General features: G+C 46.5%; 1 protein-coding gene across 2 annotated transcripts in view; it reads right to left on the bottom strand.

Moving 5' to 3' along the window:
* ABCB10 (ATP binding cassette subfamily B member 10) overlaps window positions 1–14,131 on the bottom strand; it is a 1,632,094-nt gene that overhangs the window by 1,514,668 nt on the left and 103,295 nt on the right. For both annotated transcript variants that reach the window (XM_086927071.1, XM_086927070.1), the window contains exon 3: window positions 6,479–6,681. In XM_086927071.1, coding sequence (XP_086783197.1) covers window positions 6,479–6,681 — 203 coding nt within the window. The remainder of the gene's footprint in view (window positions 1–6,478; window positions 6,682–14,131) is intronic.

The raw sequence follows: 14,131 nt of genomic DNA, 5'->3' as shown, positions 1-14,131 counted from the left end.
TCTCACGGTCCGACAAACTTCTGAAGGCTCCATGTGAAGTGGGTCTTGTTCGGTACTGATTCGAAGCTGGAGTATTGTATGGAGACGGACTCCAAAACTGCTGCTGAGACCTCTTCTTCCTCCCAGTCTGACTGGCCAAAGGTATCTGGTGTGTAGTCTCCGTGCTGCATGTCTAGACACCGTGCAAATCTGTCCCAAAGGTTTTTTTTTTTTTTTAGATCAAAAGGACTGGTATCTTCTCAATGATCGGGTGAGAGGCATAGGTTACGGACCGAGTGTTGGTTGGTATGGGGGTACTTTGTGTGAAACTTTGGACAAAAGAGGAACAGAGTGCTTTCCATCAGCAGCATGTTTTCAGTTTCAGGTGGAAGAATGGAAAAACGGCCAGCCAGGCATGGCCCAAAGGCTGCTACAGTGAGTCCAGTGATATGACGCAGTGGATCGTTTGTACTTGAGGAGGAAAAGAACTAAGCTATGAAGACAATACAGTCAAGAACTACCGGTGAACCGAAGGGAAACAGAGATGATCTCAAACCGGAGCACCAGAGAGTACGTCTGGACCGGTCACCAGGGGAAAAACCAATCTAATAATGGAGTCGTGCCCATCTGCGGTATCAAGAGGAAAAGTCCAATATCCTTGTGACTCGAAATTTTGTTTTGAAGGAAAAAAACTGCAATCATCTGAGTCCAATATTAGATGGCAGACTTATGCACAGCATGTGTATCTACAGCAACACATGCCTCGAACATATCATTACCAAAGTTAAGTAACTTGCTCTTCTGATGAATACTTCTAACCACAGATTCCTCACATTCAGAATAGATATCAAAGGACAACCTCTCAGCTGGTGTGTCTGTGGAATGAAACGGTCTAAAATGTCTAACAGGACCAAATGGCCAAAATGCCCTTCCAGTTGGATCTGGCAGTCAAGGCCGTAGTTCTTGGTAAGCATGTGTACTGACGCCCACATTGCAGCCTGACAAATATCCGGGACAGGTACTTTGCCTGCTAACCCAGTGGTAGCAACCTTGGCCTTGTAATTATCCATCATCCTCTCTGGAGGCTGCTTCTAAGGCCATTGTGTGGCAGATTCTTAATGCAGAGAACTATCCGCATGGACAAAGGCAGTTTCTACATGCTTTGCCTTTGTTCGCTCTAGAAAACACCACTAAGCGCAGACTGTCCACCCAATGGTGTTCAATATGATCGCTGTGAAGACGGAGCACTAATTGGGGGCCCAACCAATGTAGCATCTCCTCCTCCTTTAAGGGGTGAGGAAGTGAAAATAACATAAGAAGAGCAATGGATTGGCCAACGTAACAGGAAGTAACACATTTGGGAAGAAAGCCGCTCTAGAACCTAAGCACCAGTTTGTCCTGAAAGAAGATGGTGTAGGGAGGCAGGACTGACAGAGCTTGAAGTTCAGTCATGCAAGAGCGGACGTTATCATGATGAGAAGACCGTCTTTAGGGTCAGGAGAGGTAAGGAAAAACTATGCAATGACTCAAAATAAGTACACATAAGGAAAGAAAGGATCAACTTAAGGTCCCACACTGGCATCACAAAGGGTTTGGGAGGGAACATGTGGACCAAACCTTCGAGAAAACCTATCATTACAGGTGATTTAAACAAGGGCGTTGGTCTGGTAAAAGCAAAAAGCTGAAATGGCCAAAAAAATAACCTTTAACAATGCAAGTCCTAGCTTGGCCAAAGGCATTAACAGTAACATATCCAAAACAGTTTAACTTTCAAATTTGTCCATATTTTGGGTGCAACACCAAGGCCACAACCTTGTTCCAGCGACCAGGCATAAACAGATTTTGCAGAAGGATGCTTGGCTGCCAAGATTACATCCACTACTTCGAGAGGAGGATGCAGTCAACTGCCGCTGCTCAATCTTCACGCATGGAGGTGTACATTGTGCAGGGATGACTGCAAGACCTTGCACTGCTGCTGTGGCAGAAGATCCTCCAGAAGCAACAGCCTGATCAGATACAGATGCTCAGATGTTTCAGGTGTCACAGTATCCCAAATCAATCCACTAGGATGACCAAGCCCAATTATTCTCTCTCTTCTTCAGAACTCGGACAAGAATAGGTAGCTAGGAAGCAGGTCTCCAAAAGAAAACCTTCTTGGAAACTCTTTCTTCAAAAGTATTGCCCTGTGCATTTTTGGAGGTAGTGAAGAGATTGAACCATGGCTCTCCCCATTGCTGGAAGAGGCCTTGAGAATGTAGCTGCCATTTGTGATTTTCTAGGCGTCGCCGGCGTTTAAAGATCCCACAAGTTGGTGGACAATCAGACAAATGTCCAGATGATTCAGTCGGGTCAACATGGCAATGGTACTGCCCATGAGCATTTATCAGAATACCCTTGATGGCTGGTAGGAAAATTTTCCAAGTCGAGAGATGGCTCTTGGCTCCAGAAGATTGATGTGAAGCTGCAACTCCGCCAGGACCAAAGATCTCGGATCGCCACCTCCTACTGATGGCCGTCCCAACCCAGAAGCGATGCATCAGTCACCACTGTCCGCTCCAGGTGGGGAAAGGAAACAAGTCTGCCACTGACTTAGTCGTGGTCCATGTGCAGTCTCCTCTGAAATCTGAAAGTGGTTGGAGAGGTCCCCCTGATACTGAGACAACTGGGGCTTCAGCCAGCATATGCCACCTGGCGTGCTCATCCAGCAAGATGCAGGAGGCCGTCAATCCCAGCAGCCTCAGAGTCTACCTCACTGAAATCCAGGACTGAGGCTGAAAGATCAGGATCAGAGGCCTAAATGTCCTGGACTCTTTTCCAGGTGCAAGGCAAGACAGTAAACTGTGTCCAGAATGTCCCAGATGAAGGGGAGCGTCTGAGATGGAGTCAGGTGTCACATCATCATGTTGATAGTGAACCCAAATATGGACAGGAGGCTCGCCGTAGTCTAGAGGTGGTTGATGGATGCCTAGGAGGAGCCTGTCTATATCAACTAATCGTCTAGGTAGAATGGCACCCCTGACTTATGAACATGTGCTGCCACCAAGGCCATAATTTACGTTATTAACTAAGGGGTGATTGTGAAACCCAAGGGAAGCACAGCAAACTGAAAATGCTCCTTTCACACCCCAAACCGCAGGTAATGCTAATGGCCGGCAGAACGGGAATATGGCAATAGGTGTCCTGCAGGTCCAACACTACTATGTAGTCTTGAGAGACCAGCGCAGGCAAGAAATTTGCCAGTGTGAGTATTTTGAACTTTTTCCAGAGGAATGCATTGAGAGGGCGCAGATCAGGAATAGGCCAAAGACCTCCGTCATTCTTAGGCTACAGAAAGTAGCGACAATAACAAATGCACCCTAATTCTGGCAATAGCACCCTATCAGCAGTCTCTTCGGCCAAAAGGGCTTGCACTTCCTGCCGCAAAAAAAGAGGAATGGTCATCCGTCAATCACTGAGGGGACGATGGAAGGTGTGGAAGAAAAGAGAGAAAGGGTAAGGCCTTTGTGAACCATCTATAGGACCCACCTGTCCGACGTGACCACTTGTCAACCAGTTAAGTATTGGTGGATTCTGCCTCCCACCCTGCAATGGAGCACTAAAGAGGTTTGGTAGGTATGGGAAGTAGGCTGGGCAACTCGCTGACCGTGGACCAGGGCGCGATGAGCACCACTGCCACTACCATAGAACTGCTAGGTTCCCTGTGGGGGTTGGACGAGTTGGGGGTAAGGGACGCCTCTTTTCACATAAGGTAATTGAGGTAGACAATAAAACCATCCACTCGTGAACAAGTGGCTGATCCAAAGCCCACTCTATGTATATATTGTATTGTGGATAATAGGTTTTCGGCAAAAAGGTTAGGTATGTGTGTAGGTGAGATCTAAAAAAGTAAAAAAAGAAAGAAGCTTCATGCTTTTTAAGTCATAAGTTGGAAGATAAGCACATCCACGTATGAAACGGTCACCCTGGCATGTTTGGCAGGCTGGGCAGAGAAAAAATAAACAAGTATTGGCAATGCCAAAAGGTCTGGCTTTAAAGGAATGTTGTATGGTAATACGAACCATTACTAGTAACGAGCATGGGAATGAATATGTATTTGTGTGGAAGCACAGAATTGTATAATAAGATTAGTGTAGGTTCAAAAGTAAGTTGTCAGTTGCACTGTCAAGCCAGACCTAAAACTATCTAGGTCAATGACTGCCCTCCTCACTTCCAGGCTGCTGCCTGAGAAAGTCATACAGAATAAATGACCTAGCTATCTAACCAACTTTGACAGCATTGCAATGTTAAAGAGTGCCCCTTAAAGTTCAATCTCGGCCAGCCGGATAAATAAAATGAACACAGCTGCAGTGGAGGGAAAGCACTTTTTTGTGGAAGCACACACGTACTCTTGGCTCCCAACATGAGCTCCTCTCTAGTGATGCTCACAATTGTCTAGTGACAGCTGCGCTGTTAGGCCAGACTATAAAAAGGCCCATTCCACGTACCTCCTGTGGCTTGGTCCAACACCTCCCCTCGTCTTGACCAAGGGCGGTAAATAAAGTCGCTAGCAGGCCTTGCTTAACGGACGATGAAGCCCGTGTCCTCCAGCTCTTCCCGAGGCGAGAGAAAAATGTTCACTTGAAAACTTGCATAGGGTAAACTACAGTATACTAACTGTTTTCATTACCCTCAAAGATGAGGAGGTGAATAACAGCAACATAGCTTTTAGAGGACCAAAATGCCTCCATCCCTTCTAACCTTACCCAAGGGCCTATATTTTGACATACTACCCCTCACCTTGCCCAAGGTCAAATTAAGCAAATGTTGGCAACAACAAATGGCGAGCAGCTACCCAACCATTGGCACATTTTAGATAGATAACAGAGAGCAATGTTCAGTGACAGTTGACCCGGACTAACTCTTCTGTGACCCGCACAGTGTTGTGGGCCAACGAGGAGCAAGTCACATGTCACCTGGCCCCTTCTTTCTACTATGAGCAGGGGACAGGGGCCATCTGAAAGGTCAACTGCCCTTGTGTTTTCTTTTTAATCTCCTCCCTCGGTCTTGGGCACAAATGCAGGAGGAAAATATGTATTCCTCTTCACCCTTTGGCTAAGCAAGACGGTGGCACATTGGGCAAAGTGGTGGAAGAAGTTTACGAAGAACCCCCTCCCTCTGGGAAGTCAGGTGGTCCAAAGCCCTTCAAGACCCCCCTACTCCCCCATCACATTTTTATTTTTCCAAATGTTCAGATACAAAAAAATCTGGGGTTTGGAGTTGCTAAAGGCACATCCCTCCAAATCCTGTGCTTAATTGAAACCTCTCTAAATGCTTACAAACATTAGGAGAGGGAAACAATGGAGTGGGAGTTGAAAGGGGGGGGGGCAATGTTTGATTGCAAGGAAGCACTGAATCCAAGAGCGGCTACTGGGGGTACAAAGAAGGGAGGAGGGGGCAAAAAGGAGGACCTGGCCCAGGGTTAGGACACAAGATAGAGCAAGCTTAAGACCGTAGGGGTGACAGAGAAGTTGCTGGACAGGTGGGTCCCACACAGAGGTTGCAGGCTGCTGGTTGGCCGCACTGAGGGTCGGGGAGCAGGATGCTGCATAGGCACTTCAAGGGGACTAGGGACACACAAAGGGGCTGCAGGATCAGGACAAGGTTGTTGAATGCTGTTGCAGAGCATGCAGAAGTAAATGGGCCGCGGAAGTAAACGGGCTGCATGGGGCCGGAAACACAGAGAGGATGTGGTGAGCACACAGAGTCCATCAATTGTGTGTCCTTTGCTTTCTCACCGTAAGTGCGCCGGGTATGCCCAGACGTGAGTCTCCGGCTCACTGTGCCACTGAATTCAAGCTTTCCCTACTGATGAGGGGTGAAACCCCGAAACCGGTCCTAGGATGCTTGTTTGCGGTCCAGGGATGACCTGGTTTGGCAGTTCGGGCTGGACTGTTCCCATGAGGTACAGGGTCAAGACTGATTTGCAAATGGCCAGGTCTAAACTGGGGTGGCATAGTGAGCAAAAGAATGATGGATTTAAAGATCTTTTGACTGGGGAGAATATTTTGATTTGTTCTGCATTCCGTACATCAATTGTGTGTCTTTTGAATGCTTTTGCAGGGCATGCAGAAGTAAATGGGCTACATGGGCAGGGAACACAGAGAAGCTGTGGTGAGCACACAGGGAGCTGTAAGTCAAGAGGTAGCACATAAAGGAGCTACAGGGTGAGGGCATGTACACACAGGGCACACAGAGATAGGACAGGGTAGAACACAGAGGCTACAAGGAAGACTGGGGTACAAAAAATAGAAGTCCAAAGTGCTGTGGGGGTATTGGTGAAAGCATGGGAAGGGGTGCAGCCACAGGTTGTATTGGGGCAGGGTTACACAAAGGGTCTAAAAGGGAAATGGAGGGACACAGAGATTAGCAAACATGATTTATAAACAATGGCAAGACGGCACAACTTACTTTGCAGTTTACAATTTAAAAAAAACACACACACACACACATACATACATACCATCATTCCGATGCCAACGGATACCTGAGCCACAGATCTCAGACCGTCAGAAAGATTCTCCGTCACCGAACGGCCCAAAAGGGCAGTGTCCATTGATAGGCGGTTTACTAGCTCTCCTGTTCGAGTCTTGTCAAAGAACGCAACCTCCTGCCTCAAAATAGAGGAAAACAAGGATGTTCGCAACTGCTTCACAATCTGCTGTCCTGCAATGAACAAAGTGTTAACAGCTGTGATTAAGAAAACATATTTTATGTAAAAAATAAAGTAAAAATATTTTGGACATTTTTCATTATTAATAGTAATACGTGATTACAGAAAGTATGCAAGAGATGAGTTCATAGTGCAGAAAATAAATGTTACTATTATCCAATTTAACACTTCAAATTGACTGCAGAATCTGCCCTACAATCAGCTCAGAAAAGGGCATTGAAGCTGTACTCTGCCGGAATATTTTCAATGTTTGCATTGTTTTGTACCAAAACAGTAATGGCTGGCATGGAATGAAGGTGGAGAGACAGCGGGAGGAGGGTTTACTTAGGGGTGCTCACTAGGTCTCTGAGTCGTGCCCTATGTTGATTACGAAGCTTTAGATCAGTGCCAGCCATGGCTGGAGAGCTGTTGCGGCTCAGTCAACAGGGAATAATGACTTGCAGCCCAGTCCCTGGAAGGGCATTGAGTGCTATGGTCTGGGCAGTACTCACTGCGTGGGCACAATACCTTTATGTCGAAGCCGGCTTTGGACTTTCACCTTCTGACTTCAACATTGACTCTGGCTTCAAGCTGTACGCTGCTGTCTGCCCGGCGTCGACTTCCTCCTTGACATTCTCCATCTAAACGTCTTCCCCAAAGATATCTGTGATAGCCTCGTCCCTTTTGCTGCTCCACCACAAGTCGTCATAGGCGTCGATACCAGACGTTTGCTGATGGTCTTCTTGGACATGAAGGCGAGGTAGGCAGAGAAGGAAGCCTTGTCGTTTTCTGGGGAAAGACACAGGTTACAGACTGTGCGTTGATCTGTCCATAAGTACTTGGGAGTTGCACCGTGGACAATATTGGAACAGTGTTTTTTCCATCACACTGTGACCATTCTCAAACGTGAACTACGCTGAATAAAAGGCACGGCTGGACTGCAACCATGTCCAAGAAGATGACCCTCCTCGCAGAATCTGTTGACTGTGGTGTAGCTGATGGAAGAAACAGGTGTGGCAATTGTTCTTCAGCTATCAAAAGTGGAGAAAAACTCAAGAGGCTCCACACATGTTACTACGCGGGGTGGACTCAGAGCCTCAACGAAGTACGTCCAAAATCGATGGCTGAAAAAACAATCTAAGGACAGAGCCCATGTTCATGCGCAACACAGCCTAAGGAAGGAATCACTACATCTTGTGACTCAAAAGACTTTCTTCAAACAAAAACAAGTTGTACATGTAGGAGAGTAGGGTCTGCAATCCTATGGTCACCCCCGATTTTTGCTTTTTGCTTCACTGGTTTACGACTTTCCCTGGCTGTGGGCCTGCTAATCAGACCCCCAGCCTAGCTGTTCTCTCTCTAAATTGACAAGCATGTACCTTAGGTGCATTTAACAATTGGTACTGGGCAACCTTATCAGTCCCTGTACAGCATACCTTAGGTATCCAGGGCATAGGTGTACCCAGGGCCTACCAGGGGCTGAAGCATGTATTATGCCACCCCTGGCTGGCCTTCTAAACAGACACAACTGGCTGCGCGACAGCTGGGGCAAGGTGGTGTAATCACCCTTTGCTTTAGGTATAGTATCGCTATGTCGTAATTTGACAATGGCCGGGTTAGCTCTTAGCTTTGCTACACGTTATTTCCCTTAACTTGGCTTTATTCGAAAACGCCATTTTGTATGTTACGGCGGCCATTTTAGAGAATGAGCGGCCTCGTGGTCAGCATGCCCTTTAGTCCTTTGTCCGTGCCGCTGACCACTCGAGTTTGCCCAGCAACAGGCTATTTTTAGTAACGGTCAAGCCTGTACATGCGCAGTTCCGACTGACCAGTCACCCCTCAGGAATGTTCCGCCAAACTGACCAGTGGAGTTGTAACCCCTCCTATGAGTTGGCTGTGCTCCAAAAATGACCATATATGTACATAAACTCTGTAACCTTGTACCGCCTATCTTTTTATTACCTGTAAAATGTATAAAAGAAGGACTCGCACCAACGTTCGGGTTGATACTTCTTGCATTGCCGAAGGGTGCTGTAGGAATGTACCACCACCCAATGGGGTCTTAATAAACTTGTCTTTTGTACTTTTCAGTTTCCGTGCCAACAGTTCTTTCGGTGTAAGTGGGTTATCTGCGGAGCATGTAGGCCTTGGGAACCCAATACCACAAATTGGCGACCACGAAGGGACTCATCGGCGACTCGGATGCCCAAAGGAGAGGTCGTGACGAAGGATTGGAAACTCGCCATGGATGCGTACGCTGCCTCTGAGTGACCCGAGTCTTGGCACCCACGGTGTTTTCTTCCTTTCCTTCTGATCTGGCCTTCCAGGTGGCGCCGGTCTCCGACTGAAATCCTGATCGCTTGCTGTACAGTGCCTGTTTGGCTGATTCGATTAAAGACCTTGGCAGTTGGAATCTGGATATTTGAGATTGGGTAAGATTTGTGATCGGTAAGGTAGTCTACGGACGCTTACTGAAGTTCTATGATTGGGACTATGATTTGAGTTAGCTAACATTTTGACTTTGTGAACTTTGAATATAGTCAAGTCAAGTCAAGTCATAAAATTTGTATAGCGCACTACATACCCAGAGGGTTTCAAGGCGCTTAGGAGGGGGAGGAGGATTATTTGTCAAATATCCACGTTTTAAGCTGCTTTCTGAACGCTAGGTGGTTCTGGGTGAGGCGAAGGTAAGCGGGGAGTGAGTTCCATGTTTTAGCAGCCAGGTATGAGAAGGATCTGCCTCCCATGGTGGTCTTGTTGATGCGGGGTACAGTGGCGAAGGCTTGGCTGGAAGAGCGTAGTTGGCGGGAGGGGGTGTAGAAGGACAGTCGAGAGTTGAGGCAATCTGGTCCGATGTCGTAGGCAGGCATGTAGAGATGTTTCTCTAACTTTGTTTTGCATTCTGAGCGGCACATTTGTGTGAAGTACTGTAAGTGCCATTTGTATGGTATCACGCTTTCGTGGTACTTTTTGAACATGCCTGTTTTAAGCACACTCCGAGGGATGAGCGGTCTTGGAAATGGTACCACAATTAGGTTAGCGGAATCTCAGCCGGCTCCTCCAGAGGGAACTCCCAATCGTGAGATGTATGTGAAATTTGGCCTTCCCCCTATACTGTACAGTAAATTATGGCACAAATATACTAGAACTGATCCCGAGTTGCAATGGCCACTACATGGGTCGTTTGATTTGTGAAAGGTTCAATTTGTGGAGCAATGTTTGTTTCAGCGCAGGTCTAGACAGAATATGTTTGATTGTGTGCGAATGTGGGAGAAAGCGGTGCGTGAACGTATGAAGCGTGAAGTTGCCTTGGCGGACAAAGAGCAGCGCAAGGCTGCTCGAGATAAAGCTTTACAGCTTGAGGAAAAGGAGGCGCAGGAAAAGAAAGAGAGGGAGGCACGGGAACGTAATTTGCAAACGACCGGTCAATTCCCTATTCGACGACCGCTTTATCCTGTCCTTAATAATGAAACTGATGATTTTTCGTTATTAGATCGATCTCCGCCTCCGTACGTTCCTCCTACGGCTCAGACTAAGGATTCTGGTGATGAAGAGCAGGATAAGACGGAGAAGGCGGATAAGTCGAGTGTCAGGTCATCGGCGGAGAGATCCGCGGAGTTGCGTAGTCGTGCTCGGAAATTAAATTTAAATCATATAACCGTGGCAGACGTTGTTTCCGGAAGGAGTAAATGGACAGAACGAGAATTGATGTGTTTTTTGAATACTTTTGCAGATGAAGTTGTTACTCGATTTCGGAAATATTCAGAGACTTTAGAACCTAAGGCTGTGTCGGTTCATCGTGAGAATTTGGATAAAGGTTTATTTGTTCTTTCAGATGTCGATACCTTTTTCAAGCAACTGATCCAGCTGCGGGATGAGACGTCCAGGTTGCGGGAAGAACAGAAAAAGAATAAGGAGTCCGTGCCGTGGTCCACTGAGCAGTCTAAGGAGTGTTCTCTCCGGGGTTCAGATAAGAATTCTAAAGTGCATGTTATGCCTATGCGTGAAGCTGCACCTTTGTATGTTCCCCCTAAGGGGGATGGTACAGATGAGGATAAAACGTCGAAGGATGCGAAGGGGTACTTTATATATAATTGGGTGTATACGCCTTGGAATAGAGCAGATGTTATGGCATTAAAAAATTCTTTGCCTGATCTTCGAAAAAATCCAGCTGCATTCTATGAAGGGGTGGAGGGGGCCATTTCCTCTTGTGTTATGACTCTTGTTGATATAGATCTCTTTTTTTGGGTTAACTCTTCCGCCTGATATGTGGAGGTCGATTCAAAAAACTAATGATCAAGCGATGCTTGGGGGAACTTGGAAAGAGATAAATCAGGCTGACTTAGACAGGGAGCCTGCATGCAAACCGTGTGACTTGATTTTAGACCTCCCAGCGGCTATTTTGACTAAACTAAAAACACTTGTTCCTTCTAAAAAGATCGATTGGACTATGTTAGCTTCGTGCAAACAAAAGTTGGATGAATCGGTATCAGATTTCTTTACACGTTTCGAAGAAGCGTTTCATGATTACAGTGGTCAATCGTTAACAGATGATACGGGTAGGCATCTGTTTGTTGATAAGTATGTGGGCAATCTCCTACCGGAGATTGCGAAGCGGTTAAAAGCGAGTGAAAGTTCCTGGACCACGGCGACCCCAGCGTCTTTGTTAACAATGGCTCAGTATTACGAGCGGCAGGAATTAGAGGCTAAAGAAAGTGCAGATAAGAAAACGAAGGAATTGAAAACGAAGGTGATGTTGGCGCAGGTTCGCGGGACGCAATCTAGAGGGAATGAGAGAGGTAGACGAGGAGGGAGTCATGCGTCGTACGGTCGTACTGACATAGCGGAGGACCAATGTGCATATTGTAAAGAGTTTGGGCATTGGGCCGATGATTGTCCGGTACTTCGTGAACAGCGTAGTCAGCGTGGTCGAGGAGGTGGTAGGGCGAGGAATAATTATTCAGGAGCGAGAGGTGGCGGAAGTGATCGTGGTGGGTTTGAAACGAGGGGCCGTGGTCAGGATGAACAAAATACTTTTGATAGACGAAATCAATATCAGATCTCGGAGGGAGAGAATGCGGAGCTTCAGGATTATGTGCATGCATAGGATTGCGTAGGATGGGGTACGGAATCAGTTGAAGTGCCAGTAGATCAAAGAGGTCCATATGTATCAGCGGGCATTTTGGGTTCTACTGATCAGTTTTTAGTTGACACAGGAGCTACTCGTAGTGCTTTGTCCAAAAACTTGGTTCCAAGGGCTCCCCTGTCTGGCGAAACGATAACATGTATAGGGTTTGATGGCACACCCTCTCCTAGCCCATTATCACAACCTCTTGCACTTTGCATTGACACATTTTTTAGTTTTGGTCCATTTTTGTTGTCACCTCACACTCCAGATAACATTATGGGCATTGATTTGCTTAAGTACTTTCGAGCAACGATACGCTGCGCTACCGAAGGAGTGTGGGTTATTTTAAATGACAATTACCTGGATTCAGACAGATTTTGTACAATACAGGAAATTGAAGCATTAGCCTCTCTCCCGCACACGTTATGGGCGACCTCAGATACGGATGTGGGACAGATGCTTATTCCACCTATTCGAATTACTGTCAAGGAGGGAGTACACTTACCACGTGTACCACAGTATAAGATTTCTAGGGAAGGTGAAATTGCCCTGACGCACATCGTTCAGGATTTAATTATTGCAGGAGTAGTGGAGGAAGTTCCTTACAATGTTTGTAACAGCCCTATTCTCCCGATTCTTAAGAAAGACACAGACGACAAAGTCTATCGATTTATTATTGATTTGAGAGAAATAAACAAAATTGTCATCCCTCAATATCCAGTGGTGTCTGATATCACGACATTGCTTACATTGGTCCCTCCATCAGCGACGACATTTACTGTTATAGATCTCAAAAATGCATTCTTTTCCATTCCCATCCATCCTGATAGCAGATACCTATTTGGCTTCACGTTAAATAATAAATCGTATAGATTTTGTCGTGTCCCTCAAGGTTACACTGAAAGCCCTAGCATCTATAGCCAGGCTTTAAAAAGACAGCTTGATTCTTTTGAACTGCAATCCGGAGTAGCCCTTATACAGTATGTTGACGACCTCCTGTTGGCTGCTGACACTTATGCAAAATGTGAGGAAAGTACTCTTGCTCTGCTTTCTTTTTTAGCTCAGAACAACCATAAAGTTTCGAAGAAAAAGCTCCAATATTGTAGACCCAAGGTGATCTACCTCGGTCATCTTTTGTCTAAGGAGGGGCGTGCATTAACGTCAGATCGAATTCAGGCGATTTTAGATACACCAGTCCCCCGCACTCAGAGAGATGTACGTGCCTTTATAGGATTAACGTCCTTTTGTAGACAGTGGATCATGGGATTTTCGCACATTATAAAACCTTTGTTAGCGTTATTGTCCAAAACTACACCAATGCCCCTTGAATGGACAGATGAATGTCAAAATGCTTTTGAACAATTGAGACAGGCCCTTTGCTCTGCACCAGTGCTAGGTAAACCAGACTACTCAAAGATTTTCACATTGTACGTGCACGAGAAAGATGGGTGCGCGTTATCAGTGTTAGTGCAAGCACACGGGGATAAACAGAGGCCATGCGCGTACTTCTCAGCCATTCTTGACCCTGTAGCACGAGGGTTACCTGGGTGTTTGAGCAGTTGCAGCAACAGCAGTAACTATACGGCAGAGTGAGGGAATAGGGTTATCGCACAAACTGTTGGTGCTAGTTCCCCATGCAGTAGATGCCTTGTTAAATCAAACAAAGACTCAATATCTTACCAGTGCACGTTTAACAGGATATGAGTTCACACTTTTGGCGCCACATATCACACTGAAAAGATGTGCTACCCTGAACCCTGCCACTTTATTGCCTTATCCGGTTGAAGAGGGGCAGGAAGAAAAACATCATGATTGTGTTTTCCTGACTGAGGAACAGACAAAGGGTCGTGTTGACTTACAGGATATGCCACTTCCAGATGTGGATGGGGAACTGTGGGTTGATGGATCGTGTTTGAGGCTACCAGATGCCACGACTTCCGCAGCATATGCGATCACGACACTCAAGACAGTGGTAGAAACAGCACGAATACCACAGAAATCGGCTCAAGCAGCAGAGCTGATTGCCTTGACAAGAGCCTGCGAGTTGAGTGCTGGCCTATGTGTGAACATCTACACAGACAGCCGGTATGCCTTCGGAGTAGCACATGACTTCGGGCTACTCTGGAGAGAACGTGGGTTTTTGACCTCTCATGGAGTACACATTATGCACGGAGAACTGGTGTGTGATATCCTAAATGCGTTGCTTTGCCCAAAGAAAGTAGCGATAATTAAATGCAGTGCGCATAAAAAGATCACTGATGAAATAGGACAAGGCAATGCTTTTGCAGACAGTATAGCAAGACAAACAGCTATGTCTCGAAATGACTCCCCCATGT

This window comes from Lissotriton vulgaris, chromosome 6 (assembly GCF_964263255.1).
Source record: "Lissotriton vulgaris chromosome 6, aLisVul1.2, whole genome shotgun sequence".
In the NCBI taxonomy this organism is placed as follows: Eukaryota; Metazoa; Chordata; class Amphibia; order Caudata; family Salamandridae; genus Lissotriton; species Lissotriton vulgaris.
Note: the sequence above shows the minus strand (reverse complement) of the source record. Positions and strands in the feature narration are given on the sequence as shown.